The 25,000-nt window shown below is 42.2% G+C and overlaps 1 protein-coding gene across 1 annotated transcript in view; it reads right to left on the reverse strand.

Annotated features, from left to right (window-relative positions):
* Positions 1-25,000, reverse strand: part of kntc1 (kinetochore associated 1) — a 54,857-nt gene that overhangs the window by 15,000 nt on the left and 14,857 nt on the right. The window contains exons 8-27 of the mRNA XM_077714568.1: positions 24,506-24,649; positions 24,281-24,337; positions 23,761-23,832; positions 23,392-23,508; positions 23,171-23,314; positions 23,006-23,101; positions 20,349-20,452; positions 20,164-20,266; positions 19,340-19,474; positions 19,154-19,273; positions 17,424-17,496; positions 16,974-17,041; positions 16,679-16,908; positions 16,466-16,614; positions 8,440-8,540; positions 5,475-5,619; positions 2,864-2,920; positions 2,626-2,789; positions 2,423-2,552; positions 1-106 (exon numbers count right to left, since the gene is read on the reverse strand). The exon at positions 1-106 is cut by the window's left edge and continues 7 nt beyond it. Of these exons, the coding sequence (XP_077570694.1) occupies positions 1-106; positions 2,423-2,552; positions 2,626-2,789; positions 2,864-2,920; positions 5,475-5,619; positions 8,440-8,540; positions 16,466-16,614; positions 16,679-16,908; positions 16,974-17,041; positions 17,424-17,496; positions 19,154-19,273; positions 19,340-19,474; positions 20,164-20,266; positions 20,349-20,452; positions 23,006-23,101; positions 23,171-23,314; positions 23,392-23,508; positions 23,761-23,832; positions 24,281-24,337; positions 24,506-24,649 (2,315 nt within the window). The remainder of the gene's footprint in view (positions 107-2,422; positions 2,553-2,625; positions 2,790-2,863; positions 2,921-5,474; positions 5,620-8,439; positions 8,541-16,465; positions 16,615-16,678; positions 16,909-16,973; positions 17,042-17,423; positions 17,497-19,153; positions 19,274-19,339; positions 19,475-20,163; positions 20,267-20,348; positions 20,453-23,005; positions 23,102-23,170; positions 23,315-23,391; positions 23,509-23,760; positions 23,833-24,280; positions 24,338-24,505; positions 24,650-25,000) is intronic.

Below are 25,000 nucleotides of genomic sequence, written 5' to 3' on the forward strand. Positions count from 1 at the left end.
CTAGGGTAGTTTTCCCAGGTGTCGTAGATGACCTTCCACAGGATTTCAAAGGCTTCTTCTTTGGAGAGAAGCGTACACAGTCCCGTGGCCCAATCGCAATCACAGTCTTCCAGGTAAGCACCTATGACAAAAGCATTTCAATGCCATTTATGAGGCTACCTGCTGTGAATTTCAATGAGTTTATCACTAATCTTAACCTCCCTCACTTTGCAAATTCAGATGATCTTCGTGCCAAAATACAGTTTTGCTGACTCAGGAGTTAGTGTCTAATGAACCTAAAGTTGGACAAATTAAATAAAATTCTATTTAAAGTGTTTTTTAGGTGTCGTTTGAAGAGAAGTTCTAAGTCAAGAGTGATTTCTAGTTATTTAAATTCTTGCACCACATTGATTTTTTTTTACCTTGGAGAAAATGATGGCATCACTGTCAGTTGTCGCTCACTTTGCAAAGCCTTTATTAAATGCAGTTGGGATTCTTCAAGCCAGTTTTACACGCTTGTCAAAGTTCTTGTGCAGCCAGTTTTTTTCTCTTTCGCATGAACAGATAGAACAGCACCATGGCCGTATATTTGACAGGTGACAATTGAAGGAAAACAGCTTGGCAGATCATTTATGAAAAGACTAAGAGCAGTGGAAGAGCACTGACCCCTGCGGTACCGCAGGACAGTTATTCCACGGTGTAAAGTTAGTATTTTGAATCCTGAAACACTGTGATCTTACAATTAAGTACAGTGATCCCTTGCTACTTCGCGCTTCAGCTATCGCGTGTGCAGAGCTTCGCGGATTTTTTTCAGGAAAAAAAATAAAATAAAGATATTAAATTAAAATTATAAATGGTGTGGAAGGTGTGGAAACAAAATATTCAATTAGAATTAGTAATTTCATCATTTTATAAATTTTAAAACACAAAAAATGCACGTATGCGCAAAGCATCATGTGGGATCACGGCCGCATCACGGCCGCATCACGCCCGCACCATGGCCGCATCACGGGCATAAGCGCGCAAGCTGATTGCTCACTGAATGTACTCGACTCCCCATTGGCCCATTCACCACGGAAGCCCAAGCTTCTCCCGATGCCCATTCTCAGTCCACGCTTATCTCTCGCTGTACAGTACGCTTCTCGCCAAGTTAAGCGCAAAAGTTTTGTGAAGCCCTTCGTGATGCCTCCCAAACGCTCTCCATCCCTTGGTGCTTCTAGTGAGCCGAAGAAAAAGCGAAAGATGTTGACCATGACCGAAAAAGTGAGTTTATTTGACAAGTTGAAGGCAGGAAGTAGCTACGCTAGCGTAGCTCGACATTGCGGCCTGAATGAATCCACGGTACGGTACATAAAAAAGGAGAAGAACATCCGCAAAACTGCTGCAACATCTTTGACGAAAGATGCCAAAAAGGTTGTGAACACCCAGAATAAAGTCATGGTGCGAATGGAAAATGCACTGGTTATTTGGATCCGTGATTGTAGGGCGAAGCAAATTGGCCTGGACGGAAACTTAATCCGAAGTAAGGCTAAATCTTTGTTCGGCGCCATGGTGCATGAGAGTGGTGACGACGACGTCAGCATTCTCGACGAGGAAGAAGACGTCGACGAAGGTGATCCTCTGCCCGCTGCCTCAAGCCAGACTAACCCACGACCCCCTACGGTTTTCACTGCCAGCAAGTGCTGGCTTGAGAGGTTTCAGCGGCGAGTCGGACTAAGGAATGTGTCGCTGCATGGAGATGCAGCCTCTGCAGACGGAGCAGCAGCGAAGCGCAATGTTGAGGATGTGTTTCCGGGAATGATAGAAGAAAAAGGTCCCCATTAACCATAAGCGAGGGATTACTGTATACTTTTTGGGTATGGGTGTGAGTGTGCATGGTTGTCCATCTCCTTGTGCCCGGCGATCGACTGGCCACTGATTCGGGGTGTCCCCCGTCTCTGGCCCAGAGTGAACTGGGATAGGTTCCAGCACCCCCCGTGACCATAATGAGGAAAAAGCGTTTCAGAAAATGAGATGAGTTACGTAATAAGATGAATTTTGTCACACTTTGGCAAGATGGTTCTGAAATTTAAATGACCACCATGGAGTCCTTTTGGCTTATGCCATGGGTCTCAGTGCACTTTGGCTGGGTTAAGTGTGCTGGTGTGCACCAGCGGATTCTGGGGTTGCCAGCATGACAGCACTGCGGCGGCAGCTGAGGGTCTGCCGCATCTGCAATAAAGACACAGAACATGGTCCATACGGACTCATTGATGCCGCCACTTCCTGGACATAAGAGAAGCTTTGTCGGAGGTGGGAACTGAAACTTTTCCAGATGCTAGGCTCTGCTAGGCAGACCAGCAGACCCTCACAAAGAGGCAATGGGTAATGAAAAGAATATGACCCATAAGTGACCAAAAAAATCAGCAGCAATTAACTTGTTAATACCCACAAAATAACTCACAAGCCAACTGTTTGAAATCAGTCACCTTATGTAGCAGATCCACAGCGATGGATTTCAGGGATGAGGCTGCCATCTTGTGCACTTCCTTTAAGGTCATGTTGTACATTTTCAGCATTTGCGGCTCGTGAACCTAAAACACCGGCGTGAGGGAGGTGAAATGCCGGATAGTGACAATTAGACATTGACGCAAGGACGCCCTGTACCAGCGTGGCCATTTTAAGGTCCATCATGTTGGAGGTGATGTGCTGCAAGCAACCGGCGTAGCAGTGGAGCAGCTCTCTGAGGGCGGGCTCTAGCTGACCGTAGTCCCGGAATAGTTGCAAAATGTTGCATAGCGGACGGTGCAGGGGACGGAGGTAGTCGGAACCTGTGACCCCAGCCAGCAAAGTTAACATCCGTCATCACTTTAGAACAAGGACACCGTTGACTCGCTGCACGCACCATCTTGAAATGAGCAGTGTGAGAGGCAGGAACAGTCCAAGGAGTATGTTCGTTTATCTGTTGGGATAGAAAACACTTGCTGCTATAGATGTGTTTATTAATTTTTTTAATAACCGACGCTTTCAATGCTACGTCTGAATCAATCCAACCCCCAAATATTATTTTATGGCTATAAAGCAGCTACAGCTGCGACACATAAAAAAGCATCAATAATAACCTCATACAATTGAGATATTATTTAGGAATATACCCACACTTTACTCACCAAAATCCTTTTAATTTGTACACAAAATCCATCCTCCTTTCTTTCCCCCTTTTCTATCGCCATCCAAGCTACTAGCTGAAAGTCAAGCCTGTCCTGTCGAATTTCTGGCATAGTCAGTCTTGAAAATGGCTTTAAATCAACACAACAATATATTTGCTTGTGCAGCTCGCTCCAAATTGTTTGGTAACTCTGGCTAATAACGTAACCCTACGCCTGCGACAAGGCAATGACGTATCCTTACGCCTGCGACAATGCATTGTGGTGTTGCCAACTCGAAATCTGATTGGTTATTCGTTCTTATTCGAATTAGGGCTGAAAATGTCCGTACCCAGGTGTGACAGGCTTGCTAGCTAGTTGTCCGACCTTTCTTAATGATGTCTAGCTTTTCTTGAAAAGTCTGTTTTGAAAATGGCTTTGAAGAGTAAATCTGCAAGCAAATCCATTTCCTCTCCTTCAGCCATTGTGGGTTGACAAAACCAATATTAAATCAACACAGCAATAGACAGTTTGATAGCCCTGGGTAGTCCACTCTATCACTAGCGGATCATAGTTTATGAAAGGGATGACGCGAGAAGGCCTTGGTGTCGCCAACTCAAAATCGAATTGGTTAAATCAACAGTTTTATTGATGCTTATTTCATGCTGCAGGGCCTGCAGAAATGATAGTGAAGGCCTACCCGTAGATTTCTGAACCTGGCAACAAATATTTGGTTGGTTAAATGCTTTAATATGAAAATACACATCTGTAAGCAGCACAATCAGGGGAAAAGCAGTGAAACGAAGCTGACAGTCAAACGGGAATTATTTAATGAGTATTCATGGATAAAATATAATTAACATCAATCAGTGATTCAGAATTTTTTTTAGGCCAGAAGAGAAGGCCTTGCAGGCTCTGACTGCGTTTCAATGCAACTTGACTATGCTTATATGATATATTGCTTATATGATATATTTCTGGCTGATGCTCTTTCTTTTAATACTAGATAACTGCATACTCAAACATAAAGTCATTGCTATTATGTCTTGGACCGACGCTGCTTTGCTGTAATCTACTGCGCAAGACGTTTGAGTTCATTTGAAGTTCGTTTGTACGCTGCCACATTCTCACTCTATTTGGATTGGACATCTACAGCCTACTTAAAAACAAAAAAGGTCCTATCATCCTCCCTGTAAAAATGGCCCCTGGGCGGCCATGTTGGTAATGGCCATCAAAGTCTAGGCATCAAAATAAAATAAAAAGTCACAGTTTTCGTATTTTTAAAACATTATTTTACTACATACTGTTTATTGCAACTACCAAAATGCCCCCAGGACAGCCATGAAAGGAGTCAAGCCAATGCACGTAATCAAATTAAATTATGACCAGCTCTCAGCCGATTTTGAAAATGTTTTATCATAGTCAAAGCAGTTTAATAGTGATGAACCCATTTTCATTCATGTGAAATATATTTGAATTCTTATATTTAGTCTTGCACCCTTTTCACTATGATGTATTAAAAGTTACTAGAATAGAATTTAACTTACACCTATTGGTTAAAATGTGCACTACACCTTTTGCTCTCCACCTCCTGCATTTGTATTAACGCCTCCCATTTTTATGACTTGTCTCTAATAAAACCAGGTTGTTTGTAGGGAGTCGCCAGGAATTCCAAACGGTCATTCAGGAAGATAGACTATCTTTCTGCTCTGGCTATTCTGGCGTCCTCCTTCATATGAAGTGGTTTAAATTCTCATCACGACTGGCTGTGTGTTTCCTCTGCTCCGATATTATTGAATGTATATGGTCTTAAACCCAACAATTCATAGCAGATATATGCATGGAAGCCACACAATTGGATGTCAACCATCATCTTGGAAAGGACACGTGAGAGCTTCTTTCTTACAGTGGCCTACAGAGCTGGCGGGCATCTTGAAGAGGTCAGCAGTAAACTATAGATTTCAAGAAGTACATATTGCAGAACAGGTTACTTCTTAGTTCTCCCTGACACCGGTGATTTCATTTTATTGCTTTATCAGTATCAGAACTAGTCCTGCTGGTAGCGATATCAGTGCCTGTGCGACGCTACTAAGCCAGTGGTGGGCAAACTATTCCACAAGGGGCCACAGTGGGTGCAGGTTTTCATTCCAACCCATAGAGATCTGGTGTCCTACAAGTGCAATCAGTGGATTGCAGTCGGGTGCTTCTTGTTTTCTGCAGAAATCTCATTGGTCAAACTCTCTGTGCTGGATCGGTTGGAATAAAAACCTGCACCCACTGCGGCACTCAAGGACCGGTTTTCCCATCCCTGCACTAAGCAATGTGAAACAGTAGTCAAGTTGTGCATATTCTGTAAATTCCTGTATTTACCTTGGGAGACGGGCAGAAGGCAGGCGGTGATTTTGTAGTGGACGGGCAAGACGGACATGGGTTCCAAAACAATGCAATCTTCATGGAAGAAGTCTTGGAAGAGCCACTGACAATAGGGATCTTTCTCTGCACCTGAAGACACATGCTACAGCACACACATCACATCAAACACTCCTTTCTACCTTTTAAACTTCAGGAGGAATAACCTCTACCTGAATGAGTCATTTACCGCTGTTGACTGGTAGATGTTAAATTTATTCTTACTTGAGGGGTCTGATAGAATGATTATGTTTCAGTGGTATTGACAGGAATGGCCACTCAATCCATTTAGACAGGAAGGCCTGGCAGTGATCATTGGATCGTCCAAAAGGATTGAACATTAACCGCCGCCAATAAAGCCAATGTTAAGTTCTCAAATGTTAATGCACTAAAAAAAGAAAGTAGGTTGTTAGCGAGTGATGTCACTGCCAGTCGGCGTCTTTGCGCACTTTTCCGATTAGTTTCATTGCTGTGGTGGCGAGCATTTTAATTGGAAAGTCTTGACCATTTATTTTATAATATTTGTTGATGAGTTTCCATTATCTAAAAGAAAAATCTGTGATAGTGGGACTTTAAGGTCTCGGCCTGCTTTGTCCGACTTTGCATGCCTTCATCGTTTTATTTATATTTCAAATACCGTATTTTCACGACTTTTGCAATTCCTGTATTTTACACACACAAAGGACGCAACGTTCTTTTAGACGCAGCCAGGCATGGCATGGCATGGCATGGCATGGCATGCCATGCCTGGCTGCGTCTAAAAGAACGTTGCGTCCTTTGTGTGTGTAAAATACATATATATATATATATATATATATATACATATATATATATATATATATATATATATAGATATATATATATATATATAGATATATATATATATATATATATATATATATATATATATATATATATATATATATATATATATATATATATATATATATATATATATATATATATATATATATATATATATATATATATATATATATATATTTTATAGATAATTATCGAACTGTAATAGCGCTGTCAACGGAAGCAGCGCTAGACGCTGTTTCCGGAGCGCAGTGACTGCTGGTATCAATAGTCATTTTGTCAATACACCCAGGTTGACGACTGTGATAACTTTGCACTAAGTATCAATATACTACTACGGCAAACACACTAATTTGGTGCTACATGCACAAATGCACGCTACACCCGCACGCTAAAAACACGTTTTTAAAAAGGCAACGGAAGCAAGACTGAGTTCGGTTGTACTTTATTTAGCCATTTTACAATGTACTCTTGTCATCATCACCCACAAAGCCATCAAAGTCCTCATTTTCTGTGTCCGAATTGAACAATTGTCCATCGAAAACACTGAGTTTAATACGTTCGTACAGGCAGCCACAATCCATCCGCAATTAGTATCTAGCTAGTATCTAGCGTAACGATACCAACTGTCTTCTATGCTTCACCACTGTGTTGATGTCGAAATAGTAGCTAGCTGGTGTTGATGCCGATCGCCAGGCCACAATCCATTCGCAAATAGTATCTCGCTAGTGTTGATGCCAATCGCCAGGCCACAATCCATTGGGTGTATTGACAAAAAAAAAAAAACTATATATCAGCAGTCACTGCGCAGTACTTCTACGGGAAAATAGTAGAGTTGGGGACTGCTTGGCGTAGTTGTCCTATCGACTGATTTATTTTATTTTATCGTGATAACAATTTTAGTATTGTTACATATATAAAGCCCACAGTCTATTTTGGAGAAGATCGAAGACTTTTATGTGCGCCTTATAGTCGTGAAAATACGGTAAATACTTTTTCACAAAGGCCTGGTTTCGTCCCTTTTTTTCCCAGGAAACATGACATACATGTCCAAATTGTTGTTTTCTTCATTCTGACCAGATATCCACATTTTGGGCCAATAAAATTTGAATACAATCAAAAAATTGTCCGTCAATTTTTTTTCATATTGATATCCTGTTAGCAACAAAACGGTTTTGATGAACTGTTATCAAGATTGATTACATTCATTGAATTTGTAATTATAAAAATTGAATGAGGAAAAAAGGAGCTGTGGGGTCTTGGGTTGAAATCCAGGTCATGTCCACCTGTGTGGAGGTTGCATGTTCTCGGGCCTACATGGGTTTTCCCGGGTACTCCGGTTTCCTTCAACACTCTAAGAACATGCATGGTATGCTGATTGGACACTCTAGATTTCCAATAGGTATGGGTGTGAGTGTGCATGGTTGTCCGTCTCCTTGTCCCCTGAGATCGGCTGGCCAACGATCCAGGGAGTCCCCTGCCTCTGGCCTGGAATCAGCTGGTATAGGCTCCAGCACCCCCAACGACTCTAATGAGTATAAAACGGTTCAGAAACTAGTTGAATGGTTTCATGTTTTGAGTAATCAGATTTTACGTGAGTCTGCCCTAATTCCCCATGTCCACTTGCTTCTGCAGCCATGTTGGTAGGTGTGAATATATGAATATACAGTGTTCCCTCAGTTATCGCGGTTAATGGGGACCGGGACCACCCGCGATAAGTGAATTTTGGCGAAGTAGGGATGCCCCTTCAAAAATGCTTAATTTGAATTTAATTTTTTTAAATTTATTATTATTATTTACACCCCTGTAAACAGTACACCGTATAGAATATGGGTAGAGAGTGGAATTCATGTTATAACAAAAAACAGGAATATTTTTTATTTATTTTTTTTAAACGTGAAGCTCTGAATCCGCGGTGGCTGAACCGCGACGCAGCGAGGGAACACTGTAAATGATTATCACTTGTGGACTTCCAATCCATTTGAGGCAGGAGGTTGGCACTCTCACTTCAAATGCATTGGAAATCTATGGGAATCAAGCGGAATAGACATTAAAAAATAAAAAAATAAAAATAAAAAAATAAAAAAAATTAGAGTAGGCTGACCTCCGTCGCTAAGGCGTAATCGTCAGAGAATTGGCACTGGTGACATATGTCCATGGAGAGCCGTGCTGACTTGCAAAGCTCCAAACAGTCCAGCAACAAGTCTGAAATGAAGATGAACAGGGTCAACCCTTAACAAATTCCACAATAGGATGCCTTTTCCAACTTTTAACCTTTTAAAAGGAATTGACATTTATAAAAAAATTAAAGGAGAAGTTCCAATCTAAGACTGGTGGCTAGAGTGGTACTGGAAACAGGATTAAAAAAAATATAACGCACACAACATCCCTTACCCTTTATAAACGAGAAATTTAATACAATCACACAGGAGTTTTCAGCCTTTGGGATAAGTGGTGCACAAATGAAATAATTCTTTGCAAGATAAGTCAACACAAAAGTAAAAATGTTTTTTTTAAAAAAGGCAAGTTATGAGTTTATTACTAATTTGTTTTTTTAACCACAGTGGGAGGAGAAAGTGCTTTTCTCAACAACATATCAGCACTAGTGCTGCAACAATTATTAATAAAATAAAGTAATTAGATTATAAAAATCCATTAAAAATTTGTTGTGATGATTTTTGCAATAAGTGGCATTTTGATGGTTACTTTTGAAAGAGTTGTTTTTAGTTTTATTGATTTGGGAGGATACAATAGCCTTGGGTGGCCACAGTGAAAGTAAGTGTTGTACCATGGCCACATTGAGACTCCTGTGAGCATGGGGAATAGCAGAGCAAGCTTCAGTACGGAATACAAAATTCATATAAAACAATTATTTTCAAATTTATATCAATAGTGTTAGGGATATTAGTCTTACATTATTATATATTTGCTCGCAATAAAGAACTCATTGCTTTACTTATGTAGCTTAATAACATTAGAAAAGTCATTATGGTACACCTGCTTGCAACGATGTAAATGCTTTGCTCTTTAGTTAGACCAAACAACAGGAAGGTCGAATTATCTTGGACTGCTGGAATGTGGAGAAAAACCTTCGGCTGTACATGACCTTCATTTGTTTTGAGAGCTAAGAAGTTTATTGAAACTAGGGTCGTTGACTATTTGACGTCTCATTCCTGTTTCCCACCCCTCCCTTGAGAGCTGAGACGTCCATTGTAACTAGGGTCCTTGAAACTAATAAACAAGGAAAAGATCCGTGAGATGCCAGAATTAACCTAGACAAAGACGAGTCAGTTCGATTCTCTCTTGCAAGAATTTCACAGAGGATTGTCCTGTCTCTTTATTTGTGCGTGCATTTGGGAATGCCTATTGGTGAACCTATCAAATAGTGAATAGGCTAATTGTTTCTAAAAAAAAAAAAAAAAATACATAAAAAGGAGTGGGTTTATGTTGCTGTGAAGAGATGTGGTCATCGATTCAATACTCATCTTTAACTCCAGTAAGATAGTCATTCTATAAATTAATAATAATAATAATAATAATAATAATAAACCAATCACAAATAATAATAATAATAATCATAGTAATATAGTAATCGGATATAGGCTTTGTCATCATATTGACTCGACAAAAGCCTAAATGTCATCATACCCAGCTGCGTATGACGAAATTGGTAGTGCTTCTCCATAAGGTGCGTTTTCCCGGCAAAAGGCCAGAATAAGTGATAATTTCAGACTCATTGACATTCTGCCGTTATGGATACATCGCATCACCCCACGAGCGGATCACTTACCTCTTATGGTCTCCTCACTTACCTTCAGTCAGCCAGTAGGAGGCAGATTACTGCCCAACGTCTTTCATGTTACCTCACCCCGAAGTTATTACATAGAAGGGATTGTGAGTCGTCCTACCGCAAGTTTAGAGTCCTGATGGATGTGGAAAAAAAACTTTACTTAAGCCTATTTGTCCGTACTTTGTGAGAGCTGTAGCGTCTGTCGGAGGGCAGCAGCTGAAACAGGTTGTGACCAGGGTGGTATGGGTCCCTGACAATGTTCCTGGATCTGCTGAGGTAGCGAAGGCTGGCTATGTCATCCAGTGAGGGCAGAGAGCAGCCGATGAGGTGGACCCCCAGGAATTTGAAGGACTGTACCCCATCTACCCATACTCTTTTTATGAGGAGTGGGCCAGATCTGTGCTGCATTTGCAAAAGTCCAAGATTTTTTCTTTAGTTTTCGTGGTGTTTGATGTGAGATTGTGCACCAAACACCACAAAGACAGTTTGTTGACCTCATCTCTGTAAGCAGACTCATCCCCCCTGAGATGAGTCCGACCACAGTGGTGTCATCGGCAAATTTGATGATGGAGTTAGAGTGGTGGGTCGGTGTACAGTCGTATGTGTACAGTGAGTACAGAAGAGGACTCGGTACACAGCCCTGAGGGGAGCCAGTGGTCAGCGTAATGGAGGAAGAGAGGTGGGGACCAAGTCTGACAGTTTGTGGTCAGTTGGTTAAGAAGTTCTTTATCCGCAACAGATGGAAGAGGATAGTCCAAGGTAGGAGAGTTTGTCAGAATGTCTAGTATTAGAGTTGAAGGCTGAGCTATAGTTTATGAAAAGCATCCTCACATAATTCCCATGTGGCTCAGTGCCGTGTGTAGAGCTATGGCGATAGCGTCCTCAGTGGACCTGTTTGCTCTATAAGCAAACTGGTGAGGGTCAACTGAGGGAGGGATTGTATTCCTGACATGGCGGGTGACCAACTTTTCAAAACACTTCATGATCACAGGCCTATAGTCATTCGGGCTGTCAATGGTTGGCTTTTTAGGGACAGGGATAATATGGGAACATTTCAGGCAGGAATAAAAAATACTACATGTATATATTCACTCATTCATTTTCCTTACCACTTACCTACTAAGGGTTGTGGGGAGTGCACCACTACCACTATAGTGGTACCTCGACATACAAGCACCCCGACATGCGAGAAATTCAAGATTCGAGTAAAATTTCGAGCAAATAATTATCTCGAGATACGACAAAGCCAGGTGGCCAAGACATGAGAGGCTGTTTATTATTTTAGCGCGGTCCACTTTTTGCATCGGTGAATCGTAATATTACATAAACAAATTTAAATGAACTTGGAATATGATACAGACACACTCAAAAATAAGTTTAATCTAACATTACACTAAACTTAATTCTAATTTTGTTTTAGATGTTCATACCTTCTCCTGGCCGGGTTGGCTGTTTGCCCCGCCTCCACCCTCACGTTCACTATCGATGGGCTGTTTGCTGTTGTATTCCCTTCAAAATATTCTGAAAATGATCCACACAAATGTCCTCACAATAGGATAACGCATGACTACTTGCCAAAGACAAGTAGTCTTAAATTAGCGATCGCTCCGCCAACGGGAGCGAATAGGCTAAGGGATAAAAAAAAAAAAAAACACTGAAAGAAAGGCAAAGCTCCGGCCAGTGCTCTTAGATATATGTTATAAACGAAGGAGATGCGGCAAAAAAGCTGCGCTACAATGATAAACAGCCTCACATGTATTGGCCACCTGGCTTTCTCGTATCTCTAATTTTTTCTCGTATCTAGAGATAATTATTTGCTCGAAATTTTACTCGTATCTCGAAATGCTTGTATGTTGAGGTACCACTGTACTTTATACTTTCTAAGTTAATGTTTTTACAACTTACTTTGTTCTGTTAGCCTAGCTTCTTTCTGCTACTTATTTTTGGAACCATTCAGCCATCCCTATGCTGTCATACAAATGGGATTAGCTGTGAACAATACGCAGCAGGAGGAGCAACACCGCAATGCTGCTGGAAATCCAGAGCTGGACAAAAGTGCAGGGAGAAGAAGCGACACTTCAGACCAACCATTCCATCTATTATTATGGGATTCTTCAGCTCCAGACTACTGTCAACCTCGGTCACAGTCTGTGGAAGTTCCCCATCTTGTGGAAGACTTCCTGTGAGTGGTTCCATTTATATCCAACTCTACAACGTCTTTTCTTGTTTCTGTATCCGTTTTTTGCTATTGCAACCAAGATGGCGCTGCTCAATGCCAGCCGGTAGGGGTGGCTAATCTGCTCTACCTCGTTTTGTGTTTTTACTGCTTTTCTGTATTTTTTTTATTGCTTTTTGGTATTTAGTTTTTTACCTAGGGCTACAATGTCTTGTGTGTCTTGTGTCTGCCTTGCTACTGCAACCAAGAAATTTCCCAAAAAAGGGATGAAATAGTTTTAACCTAACCTAACCGAAAACCCGCAAAGTAGGATCACCCCATTGTAGCTACCACAATACATTTTTTAGGAACCCATACAAAGATATAAGTACACAAATACAAGTGTATATTTACCTGTCAAATAACTAATGTATTAATACTATAATAATATTAATAAATATAATGAATGTATTTTAAAATGAAACTACTTTAAATACTGTACTCATTGAAAATAGTTCCTCTCCGCTTGATATAAATAAAAAAATAAAATAAAATACAACAGGTAAATGGGGTTTCAGTCAGTCCTTTGTCTTCTTGTGGACATGGGTCCATTGTCCGCAATATTCATGGTATTTACTGTACTCTCCTGACTAAATATGTCAGGCAACAAAATGACTTAAAAAAAACTATTGTCTGTTATAAACAAATCCGTCAAAAGATAGGCTTTGTTCTTGTTTTTCGAACTTGTTCATTAAAGCTGGCTGGTTTTACCATGAAGCCAGGCAGCAGCATTCCAACACATTATGATGATGATTCACACATTCAGTTAATCTTTGAATACTAAAATGTCCGCTGAAGGCATCCACTTGCGAAACTCGATGCTGCCTGTTCCGGCTGGGGCTCGATCGCGGGGCGGACGGCGCTCGGCGTCGGTATGCAACACCAGATAGCCGGCCGACGTAGCCGTCGACATACACCAACGGACCGCCGCCCAAGAAATAAAACTTCCACTTCACTTCTCCGCGCCATCCAACAATCCATTAGCTGTCCAAGAAGCTTTATTTTCAGCTAAGTGCAACAACGTCAACCCTTTGTCTGGAATAAAATGGAATCTCGATTTCCATGTTGCTCCGCCTCGACGTCTCGCCATGCTCGCCAGCAAGGCTGGAATTCACTCAAAGTATATTGACTCTCTCCATACGCGATGCTAAACGCAACACACTGGGAACAAGACCGGGCCACCTTTTTCTCAGCTATATTTCTAGTTTATGGCCGACCCATTCTTCTGTGGAATTTGCTTCTTTGTTGGTGCTTAGAACTAACCATTTAAGCGGAGAGGAGGAAGCAGTGTCCTGATATCTGCCATTTTTCATGTCTTCCGGTTGCAAACTTTAACAAAAATACTTTAATAGCAGAAAAAAGAACCGTAAAGAAGTGAATCCACGAAAGGTGAATCCGCAATATTCGAGGGAAGACTATTTGTATTTGTCAGGAGCAGCTCGTTTGTCCCTCCTGCCTTGCCGTTATGTTTGAGCAGCTGCGAGTGATTCATGATTATTTCCGGATGTGTGTATTTAAACACGACTGAATTGGTATTCATTGTTGAATCATACTGCGTGATACTGCATACATCGCTGCAAAGGTACCTGCGTAAATTCCTGCGTATGATTCAGTGACCATGCAGCCACGTCCCCACCTCTCCTCAATGACATTTGTTCTCCATGCTCCAGTTTGATTTCATTTTGGATTCACAAGTCTTTTGTTGGGTTTATCATTATTTTAAAGTTGTTTGAAATATAATCTATATTATATATATGTTTGCAATGAAGAACGTGTTGCCTTATTTTGGATATTAAACATTACTTATATGAACGCTTTGCTTAGTAGTAATGTTAGGTTCATCGTTATTATAAATGTTACTGTGGAGTATAGAATGTATTATAGTCACTAGGATAGAATTTTGCAGAGCCTAGTGGAAAAGTTCCATCATGACACCTTTTAGTTAAGGGGGTGTCATCTATCACGACACTCCCAATTCTTTGTCTACTTCTTCCCGCCTTAAGTTTGTACCTAGGTCACATGACCCTTTGTTAATAAAATCAGCTCAACTGTTGGAGGTAGGTAGGGATTCGAACTGGTCACGCTGGGGGATGGACTCATCTCCAAGCGCTGGCTGCTCCCGACCCCTCCCTCAGCTGAAGTCTTTGAAAATCTCATCAAGCCGACTCTGCGTGTGCTACCTCTGATCCGAAGTTATTGAATGTATATGGTTCTAAACCTGACAGTTACATTAATACAAGGCATTTTAATACATCTCTTGCAAAAGAAATGTTCGCTCTAAAGTTAACCAAAACACCTTTGGACGTCACTTCTCCTTCACACCTGGACTTTTCGAGACTATGGTTCACACCAAGCTCTTGGGAACTGTAGATTTGTTTTGGGAAGCGTGGCTTACCAGGATGGTTCAAATCGAAAGTCTGTAGGGAAGATTCGACAGACCTACAATAGTTTTGAGAACTGACATATTGTTATGAGACTCTAAATAATGTTTAGACTTCTATGATGCATGTTGTCAAATCTTATGAATATATTAGTAAAAGAGACATCGGGGTCTTCAGAATCATCTGACCGGAGGCGCGTGTGAATCAATTCTCTTGCAAGAATAAAAGGATATGATTTCAGATGCCTCCTTTATTGAAAGGTGAATTTGGGAATACATTTGGGTGAACCTAGCATCCTTGTTATTTTGTAGGGCCGTTCTGAGTTATTAAAGTTGTTGTCATGAACACAAATCGCCTCGTCCCCTCCTGCTTCCCCGCTACAAGGTCCTAATCCATCCGACCGCGCCACGACGTCTCGGCGCGATCATAACAAAATTTCTCTATCGGCGCAAAAACCTGTTTGTTCCAAGATGGCAGCGTGTTTAAGTATAGCGGTCAAAGCCTCTCCCTACTTTTGCACTCTTTTCACTTGTTTTGTGTGTCTTGTCACAAGTTGTTGAGCAAAACCAACTTGAGGCTTCTTGTGACTTTCATCAAGCGTGCAGCATCCCAGAAGAGATCACGAAATTAGAGGTGACCCCATGGTTTGTTCTCGGGTCTTATCGGCAAAATAGACGACGTCGAGAGAGAAAACAGAAACAGGCCTGTTGTGTAAGCTCATGAAACAACCACTCAAACCCCCGCTACCAAGCATCTAGCTCGCCAACATAAACAAGATGGACGATTTGGAATTAAAGCTTGCTGCTAATCGCTTAATTGGCGAATGCTCCATGCTAATAATCACGTGGCTATACCCACAAATACGGTGGAGCTAGCAAGCCGCATGCTACTCAAATCAGACAGGATGTGCAACTCAGGAAAAAAAAGTGGTGGAGGGCTTTGCATTTATGTGAATGAGGGATGGCTAAAAATTGCACTGTACTGTATAGACACTTTTCCCCAGACAAAGAATTCATGTCGGTGAGATACACACCCATTTTTCTGCCCAGAGAGAAAGCCCTCATTACCATCACTGCTGTCTACATCCCATGCGATAAGTACCGCTTTCTCCATACTAATGGACTCCCATTAATAATTACCAGAAAACCTATCCAACTGGCACACACATAATTGCAGGCATTTTTAATCAGGGAAATCTCAAAACTGTTTAGCCAAAATATTACCAGCAGGTGAAATGTTCAACTAAAGAGGATAAAATTCTGGATCATGTTCACTCTAATATCAAAAGATGCATACAGAGCCATACTACTCTCACACTTTGGACAGTCAGACCAATGATTTTAAGGCAATTTTAAGGGTACGGCTTATACACGGAGGGAGCTAATATGCGAGAAAACACAGTAGGTTTCAGGGGATTCGGGCAGGTGTGGTACCAAGCGATTTGTTTGAATTTAAAGGATTTTGCATAACATTAATCTTCCTTCGGATACAGAGATGAGAACTTTACATGAAGGTATTTTGTAATTCAGATTATTATCTGGTTGGGTATTTTTTTCAAGTTGAGCTATGACTGTATCAGCTGATTGTATTCAGGTGATGCTTGATTTAACAGAAACCTCATTGATTAAATTGTCTGCGGTGCATTGGTAACAACAAAAAAATAGGAGTCACAGAGGCCCTTAAGGACCATTTTCGGGACCCCTAGTAAAACAGAAAGCATTTGACAAGAATTAGAGGTATTTACTTGGGTGGCACAATGTGGCGGCCCGGCACGCCATTTGGTGGCTGGTGGATGACAAGTCATCTTCCTCCTTCGCCATCTGGCACAGCATTCTGGCGGCACCAAATAGCACCTTACCCGTGTCCACATCCAAATGCTGTTCGTACAGCTCGCTACGGTTAGAGGTGATAAGATATCAAAAAACAGTCAAGTGAGAATTGCAGACAGCGTACATACTCAAGGAAGGCGATGGCTTCGGGGACGCGCCACACTGCCAGAGCTTGCGGAGCCAGGTGGGAAAGCTGCGCTTGCCGGCTGTAACAGAGCATGCGGTCCAGGCGTTGCAGAGCAGCATCGATCCGAGGGCCAGGCGTGTGCTCAGCCGCTTCCACACAATTTTCCCAGACTTTGTTTCTTATTTCGAGGTCTTCATACTCTGCAGGGACTGTGAAGACTTCAAAATACTCCTGAAAAAAGCCTGAGAGCTGAAAGACTTGAACCGACACCTGACGTACGTGGTTGGAGCTCTCACCTGCAGATGGGCAATGGCCTGGAACATGAGGAGATGCTTTGCACATTCCATGCTTTTCAGGATGTCACCTGCAGGAAGAATTTCTTAACTCATGAGAAGCATTAACAGCAATATTAATTATTTTACGTTACTAGCGCATCCGTCAAGTCTCTCTCTCTCTCTCTCAAATATTTCACAAATACACTTTTTTCAGTTTATTTGTGTATACGCATGCACGTCCTAACTGAGTTAAAATCTTGAGGCAACCAATAACATTTTGCTGAAAAGTTTTAAATTAAGTGGAACTGACCAATCAGACCCCTTCGTGACTTAATTTCTAAATATTAACATGGATTTTCTCAGGTACTAACTTGCTGGATTTTCTTAAAATGTGTTTTGCCAGTCGGATTCATCACAGTAAGAAGTTAGTGCAACTGTCTCCAGGGCACGTCTAGAAAGATGACAACTTACGTTTTTGTACAATGCATTGGTATTTGAGCAGCTCCACCATCACCCAGCTTATGACCAGCTTCTCTTTCTTGTGCTATAAATGACAAGCAGAGACACTAAGCTTGACAACAAGACATTTGAATCACCTAAGATTTTCTTGTCTGTCCTAAAGACCTCTTCCCCATTGCATATATACTGAGTAGAAGGGGGTTGCTTGTCACAAGTTTTATTATTCCCATGAAGACATTTAAAACTAGAAAATGCCTGAGGATCTCTCTCCCATGGGTTACTTCTGTTTGAACTTTGTTGGCTTGCTAATAATGTGTGGGGAATTCACTGTCCAAGATGTGACAGACGTCTAATCCAATTTGACTTGAAAAGGCCAAATTAATTCATACAAATTAGTTAATTTTGGGTGTACTTACAGGTAACTTCCTGTTAATTTTGGGGGCACTTACAGGTAAATTTGGGTCGCTTCCAATTCATTTAGTGACATACCCGAGTAACATTTTGGTCAGGACCTTAAGTGGGACATGGAAATGAGCAGGAACCGACCCAGAAATTACCGAAAAACAAATGGAAGTAACCGAAAGTATCAGATGAAAAGTGCCGTTTGTCAAAAACAATGAGAAATTTCCAGTCTCTGGCTAGCAGAGGCCTAAAAGTCTACTTGTTTGATTTTATTTGGACGCCTTCAATTTATAACCCCGATTGTGACTTCAACCCCAGAGATAAGAGAGTCCGCCCCTAGCTCTTTCTCATGGGAAGGGGTGTCTGTAGAATTGAGGTCTTCAAAGTATTCGGCCCACCGATTCACAACATCCCGACTCAAGGTCAGCAGTGCCCCATCCCAACTTTACACTGTGTTGATGGTGCACTGCTTCCCCCTTCTGAGACGTCGGATGGTGGACCAAAATTTCCTTGCAGCCAACCGAAAGTTGTTCTCCAAGGCCTGAGCGAACTCCTCCCATGCCCAGGTTTTTGCCTCCGAGACAACCAGAGCCACGTGCCGCTTGGCCACGCGGTAGCCATCAGCTTCCCCGGGAGTCCCATGGGCCTCTTCCCGTGCATGAGAAGCTCTGTCAGAAGTGGGAATTGAAACTTCTTCTGACAGGGGACTCCGTCAGGTGTTCCCAGCAGACCCTCATGAAATGTTTGGGTCTCCCGGGCCACACCGGCATCTGACCCCACCATCAGAGCCAACTCACCAATAGGTGCTGATTGGTTGACAACTCCGCTCCTCTCTTTAAAAGAATGTCAAAGAGATGCGGCCGCAGGTTCAATGATACAACCACAAAGACGATTGTTGAACTGCGGCATAGCGTGTCCTGGTGCCAAGTGCAAATAGGGACACTCTTATGCTTGAACATGGTGTTCATTATTAGCAATCCACAACGAGCACAGAAATCCAACAATAAAACATCAGTCGGGTTTCGATCAGGGGACTGTTCTTCTCAATCAATCTCCTCCAGGTCTCACTTTCAAGGCCCACGTGAGCATTGCAGTCCCCCAGCAGAACGAGGGAGTCCGCCGACCGAGCACTCTAGCTGCCCCTCCAAGGACTCCAAAAAGGGTTGGCACTCTGAACCGCTTTACTCCAGTGCGACCTATATTCCAGAAAATCTGGTATATTGTGCAACGGAATTGGTCGTCAAATAACCCTGTTCACCCAATAGGTCAATACACTCTTCACTGATTCTCTTTGAGCGGCATTAGCCAAAAGTACGACTCTCTAGATATTACCTACTCACGTCAAAGGTTAAGCAATCTTTATCCTCCAATGCCAGCTTGGCCCAGGACACTAGACGCTCCATCACACTGGTGGTCTCTCCTGGGGGCAAAATCTTGATGGCGGCCAAACACGCTTCACTCTGTCAAAGAAGGTACTTGAAGAAAGGGGACAAGGGTAAAAACAGGTCACAGAGGCCCAGACTTACCTGAGCTCGGCCGATGAGACGCACTGCGTGCAAGAAATTGATGTGCCAGGTAGGAAGCTTGTACACTCCGGCCAGGCTCAAGGCATCCTGCAGGCCCGTAGGAGAGTCCTGCTTCAGCAGGTAGTTCACTGTTACCTGAAAGACACAAGACTCTTACTTTTCTCATAATCTAATGCTTTTGCAAGAGATGCAATTGATTTTAGATCATTTCTGAGTGACATCCTGCTCATTCGGATTAAATTTTATACATTTCGGGGGCCTTTTTATCCAGAAATGACCTAAAATATCACTCAGAATGAACCTTAACTGACACTAAAATGCTTTAACATTAGCAGTAAGTGACCAAAATTTTCAGGAAGTCACCCATGATTGCCCAAGATTCAACAGAGATCAAAAGATGTCACAATATGAATAGACCATGAATAAAATCAACATAAAGTTACCAAGCAATGTTCCAAAATGAATAGGAAGTGACCCAAATTCAACCAAATGAATAAATGATTCCGGAATTCACCAACAAATGGCCCTAAAATTAGTAGGAAATCACTTAACATCAACAGAAGGCTATCTGCAAATGTAACACAATTACATAAAAAGAAAGTCACCCTGGAATATATTTAATATCAATAGAAATTAGCTAGAAATGACACAAAATCAAATGACCAAAATCAAAAGGAAGTCACCCAGAAACCAGCAAAAATGAACAGGTCCCCTCCATATCAACATAAAAAAATTGAAAACACAACATTGAAAGGAAAGCTTTTTCAAGGATCTCAAGCATCCAGTGCATTATGAAATGGGTCTATCTTTTGACTCCCTCCCACCATAATTTGAGCGCTGATGGTAAGGTTGTCAGTGCGGACACCATAGCTCCGTAGAATCTTATGGATTTCCATCAGCTGGTAGCCCTCGCGGAAAAGCTCCCACCTGTGGGCAGGAGAAAATGGCGCGTCAAAATAAAACAGAAGATAGTAACCCTTTTGGCAGTGTGATGCAGCACGGAACGGACTTGGGCCCAGGCATCTCCAAGTAGTGCTGAACCAGCTCCTCTACCAGCTTACTCCAAGGAACCACTGCTTTCTGCATGATCTCCAGCACAGCTTCTGTCATCAGCTGCGGGGGGGGGGGGGGGGGGGGGGGGGGGGGTTGTCAAGATGATTGAAGTACTATACTAAATAAAATTTAATAAATAAAAAATAAATGTACTTTTTAAAATTAACTCTTTCAGTGTCATTGACGTCAAATTGATTGGCTCTTGGGAACTAATTTAAAACTTTTGCTCATGCTGTCTTCTGCTACCCTTCCCACTTGAAACGGATTGATTGGATACAGCAGTCAATGGCTTCCACTGGGTTAATATAAGATGCTTTGAAATTTATAAATTAAAAGAATAAGTTGGTTATTACTTCATTTTAATGTCCATGCATTGACTTAACTGGAAATGTCTGCCCTGAGACCTTTTTGGTTGGGGAGATAAACAGGTCTTTTTTTCGCGATTCCAGCACTAGTTCCGCTTGTGAGCTTCAGTGAGGATTTTCATTTTTATGAACTTAAAAAATAATTTTAAAAAAATCCCTAGAAAAAAAATCTGTGATGTAGTGAAGCTGCGAAAGTTGAAACGTGAAATGGCAAGGTATTACTGTATGCACTAAATTCAGAATTCTGTAGATGTCGCTGACAGCCTGGGTGCATTTCTTGCCGACACGCTATGTCTATATAAAGCCTAATGTGAAGTATGAATGTATTTTATGCTTATTATTATGTATTTTGGTTTATATAGTGTAGTCACTAGAATAGAATTTTGCATGACCTAGTGGAAACTTCCATCATGACACCTTTTAGTTAGGGGTGTGTCATCTATCACGACACCCCTATTTCTTTGTTCACCTATTCCCGCCTAAAGTTTGTACCTAGGTCACATGACCCTTTGTTAATAAAACGACCTCAACTGTTGGGGGTATGGACACATCTCCTAGCGCTGGCTACTCTGACCCCTCCTTCAGCTGAAGTCTTTGAAAATCTCATCAAGCCGACTCTGCGTGTCCTACCTCCGATCCGAAGTTATTGAATGTATATGGGTTTAAACCTGACACCTAACATGACAGGGGTGCAAGAAAAGGTACCAATAGAAATGTATTTAGGTATGCATTTTTCAAAACAATATCAGTTTGAACTCCAAAATAGCACCTGCAAAGAGATAAATGGTTCGAAATTGGAGGGACCTAGAAAATCAGCTTCGACACATAAAAAAGGACAGCTTGGGAGCGATGGATGTCCGATGGCAAACATAGTTAATCAAACACTAGCAGGCAAAGTCGGGCGAGTTACGTTACAATTTGTGAATGGGTTGTGGAAGCCTTGACTAAACTATCAGCTAGCAAGGCAAGATTTTGCCTAAGTTGGTCGGTATCACTTTTACGAAAGCCCACAGTGGCAACTCTGACTGACAGTGATTTGGACCTATGTGAGCTGGACGGCGAACTCGCCCTGATAAGCCGAACTCTTTATATCGGATATAGAAGATGAGGTCTTTGACAGAATTTTAGATGTTTGTACGATATTAATGTGAGTACACATTACGTCCATGAAGCACAATCAAACAGTTTTGCTCCTACTGCCATGGTAGCACTATCATAATGCTGTACCCATAGAGCCAAAGTGCCTCCTTGTGTATGGCCCAATTCCTTCAACCTCAGTAGTACATTAACTACGTATATGATTGGCATTTTGTTGGACTTACAAACAAATCAACTTGCGAACAGTTGTCCTTAGTCAATTATGTTCGGAAGTAGGGAACCAACTGTACAGTCATCGATGGAATTCCGTGGATAATATAGCCCAGTGGTTCTTAACCTGGGTTCGATCGAACCCTACGTTTTCGGTGAGTCGGTCTCAGGAGTTCGGTGGAGGCTTTGCCACGGAGGTCAAGACACATTGACTCATCATGTCTATTCACGATAGCATGCCCCACTTGATCATCAGTGGCTGCAGATAATCACGTGACATTGCTTGGCCTATCAGAGCTGCGAGGATTTATATATCTTGAATTTGAAAATAAATGAATAATATTTATTTAACAATAAAGTAGGGTTCGGTGAATGCACATATGAAACTGGTGGGGTTCGGTATCTCCAACAAAGTTAGGAAACACTGATATAGACTATACCTGGCAGTGATAATCGAAAAACCCAATAGGATCAGCCCTTACAGGTTGGCTACTTGAACAAAGTAGATCGGAGGTTGGCTCCTTGAAAAGTAGATCTTGGAGAAAATAAGTGAATAATTTTTTTTAAATATGTTGGATACTTTTGGAAAATACCATGATGCACGGAGGGTGCGAACTTCTAGCCACGAAGTGGCGCAGGGTGACTGCAATTATTTCCCCTACCAAAGCAAAAACAAATAATGTGCAGATAAGCTTGGAAGAGCGACTCTGCATATTCTACACCTCGGTCACAGTCTGCAGAAGACTTCCCGTGTGTGGTTCCAGTTTTTGTCCAACTTTACAAAGTCTTTTTGAGTCCGATTTAGCTACCGCAACCAAAATGGCGCTGTTTAAGCGGCAGCCGCGGTAGCTTCTAAGTTGTTCTTAGCCTTAGTCTAGAGCCGTCAATGAGGCAACACCCTCTAGAATGGCGGTATGATCCAAAGAGACAGCTGACTTACGTCTGTATCGGCCATGCATCCAAGTACCGCCACGACTTTTGCCTCCCATGGTGTGAAAAGTGTGTTGGTTTGAGAGCTGTGACGTTCCAGTGTGCCCTGATTTCAAATGGCAACAAATGCTGCAGACATTGAAACGGAACTCATCGGCACCAGCATGCTTCCCACCTTAATGTACCGCAGGAGCACCTCATCCAAAGCAATGCCTTGTTCCTCGGCATATGGCTGGATGTGGTTTTTCACAGCAGCAGCCACTAGCGGCGGAGCCGCCACTTTGTCCAGCATGAGGAAGACCACACCTTCCGCCTTACCCTACCGTGAGAATGGTTGTGATCGACAGGCTTTTGTAATTGGAGACAGCGTCTTTTTCAGAAAAAACAATCACAAACATTCTCCAAGAGCGAGAGTGAGAGACTGAAGTTATATTTGAGATGAAGGTGAAGAAGCTGACGCAGGTTGCGCACCAAGGTGCACAAATTCTCCACTTCTGAGCAGCAAACGCCATCCTGCAAAGAGCCGACGATGATTGTTATTGTGGGTTTTCTAACTCATTGGCCATGACTGCTATCCAATTGGTTTGAAGCGGGAAATGGTTCAATCTCTGCCAGCCCCTTCTGCTTCAATCTGGATGGCTGTCGAGTGCCATCAGTGGCAGCCCAAAATTTAAAAACAAGTCGCCCCAAAGAATGAATCCAAATGATTTGCTTGTTTTTCACAGTCCATGTGCGAATGTGTGTCAGAGTTAACAGAAAACTTACAGATTGTGTCCATGACCACAAAGACGGCAGCCCGAGTTCTGCCAAGGCCAGCCCGTTCTGCGGCCAAGCACACTGTGGGAGAGGGAGGGCAACAAAATCTCATCTCAATTCCTGAACCGCTTTATCCTCATTAGTGTCGCGAAGGGGTGCTGTAACCTATCCCAGCTGACTCCAGGCCAGAGGCAGGGGACACCCTGAATCGGTGGCCAGCCAATCACAGTGCACAAGGAGACAAAAGGACAACCATGCACTCTCCCACCCATACCTAGGGGCAGCTTAGAGTGTCCAATCAGCCTACCATGCATGTTTTTGGAATGTGGGAGGAAACCCACACAGTGAACATGCAAACTCCACACAGGTGGACATTACATGGATTTGAACCCAGGACCCCAGAGCTGTGAGGCCGACACGCTAACCACTCGACCCACCATATCATGGCAACAAAATCCCTACATAATATTATTTAGTTATTTTAATCCCCATCTCTAGGCAATATTGTGCGACAAGGTTGCCCCCTTACCTTTTCCATGAGCTCCAGATGGCGTGCCCTTTGTTCAATCCATCGGGCCAGGATTTTCTGAAGATGAAAAAAGTGAAAATCAGACATAGGCATTGTCGTCATCATTGACTTGACAAAAAGCCTAGTAGTCATCATACCCTCAGCAGCGTATGACGAAATTGTCAAGCTGTAGTTGCAGTGCACTAACTATAATAAACAGCGGTGCAATTGAATGTGTTGCGGTACCTGTCCCGCCGGAAGGAATGTCTGAACAAACGGAATGAAGACAGTCCTGAACCAAGGACACAGCTCTCGGGATTGCAGATCTTCCGGAATGGCGTCAAGGACAGCTTGGAGGCTGCTCTCGTTGAAGCCACCTGCAATCCGACCCTAGCCCAAAAACAACAAAACCATTGTTTCATCCTTTCCTTATTATGGGGATAAGAGTAGATATCACATTTATATAGAAGTAGATATGATAAGTCTGAACCAATGGACATCTTAAAACAGTGCAAGTCTCCACTGGGTTTTGTTTGCACTGTTACACAAAAATACTCTGACAAGTTTGGAAACACAGCCAGTTGAAACTCTCCTGCTTTGAGAGTATTTTTCATTTGCAGTATGTCCGAAGCTGTGCAATGAAAAAAGTTTTGAATAAGAGTGATACAACAATACCAACGCAACAGGTTGTAGTCTATAATTTTGACCCCATTTCTAATCCAAGAGGCTAAACTTTACAAG

The sequence above is a fragment of the Stigmatopora nigra genome, chromosome 4, assembly GCF_051989575.1.
Source record: "Stigmatopora nigra isolate UIUO_SnigA chromosome 4, RoL_Snig_1.1, whole genome shotgun sequence".
Lineage (NCBI taxonomy): Eukaryota > Metazoa > Chordata > Actinopteri > Syngnathiformes > Syngnathidae > Stigmatopora > Stigmatopora nigra.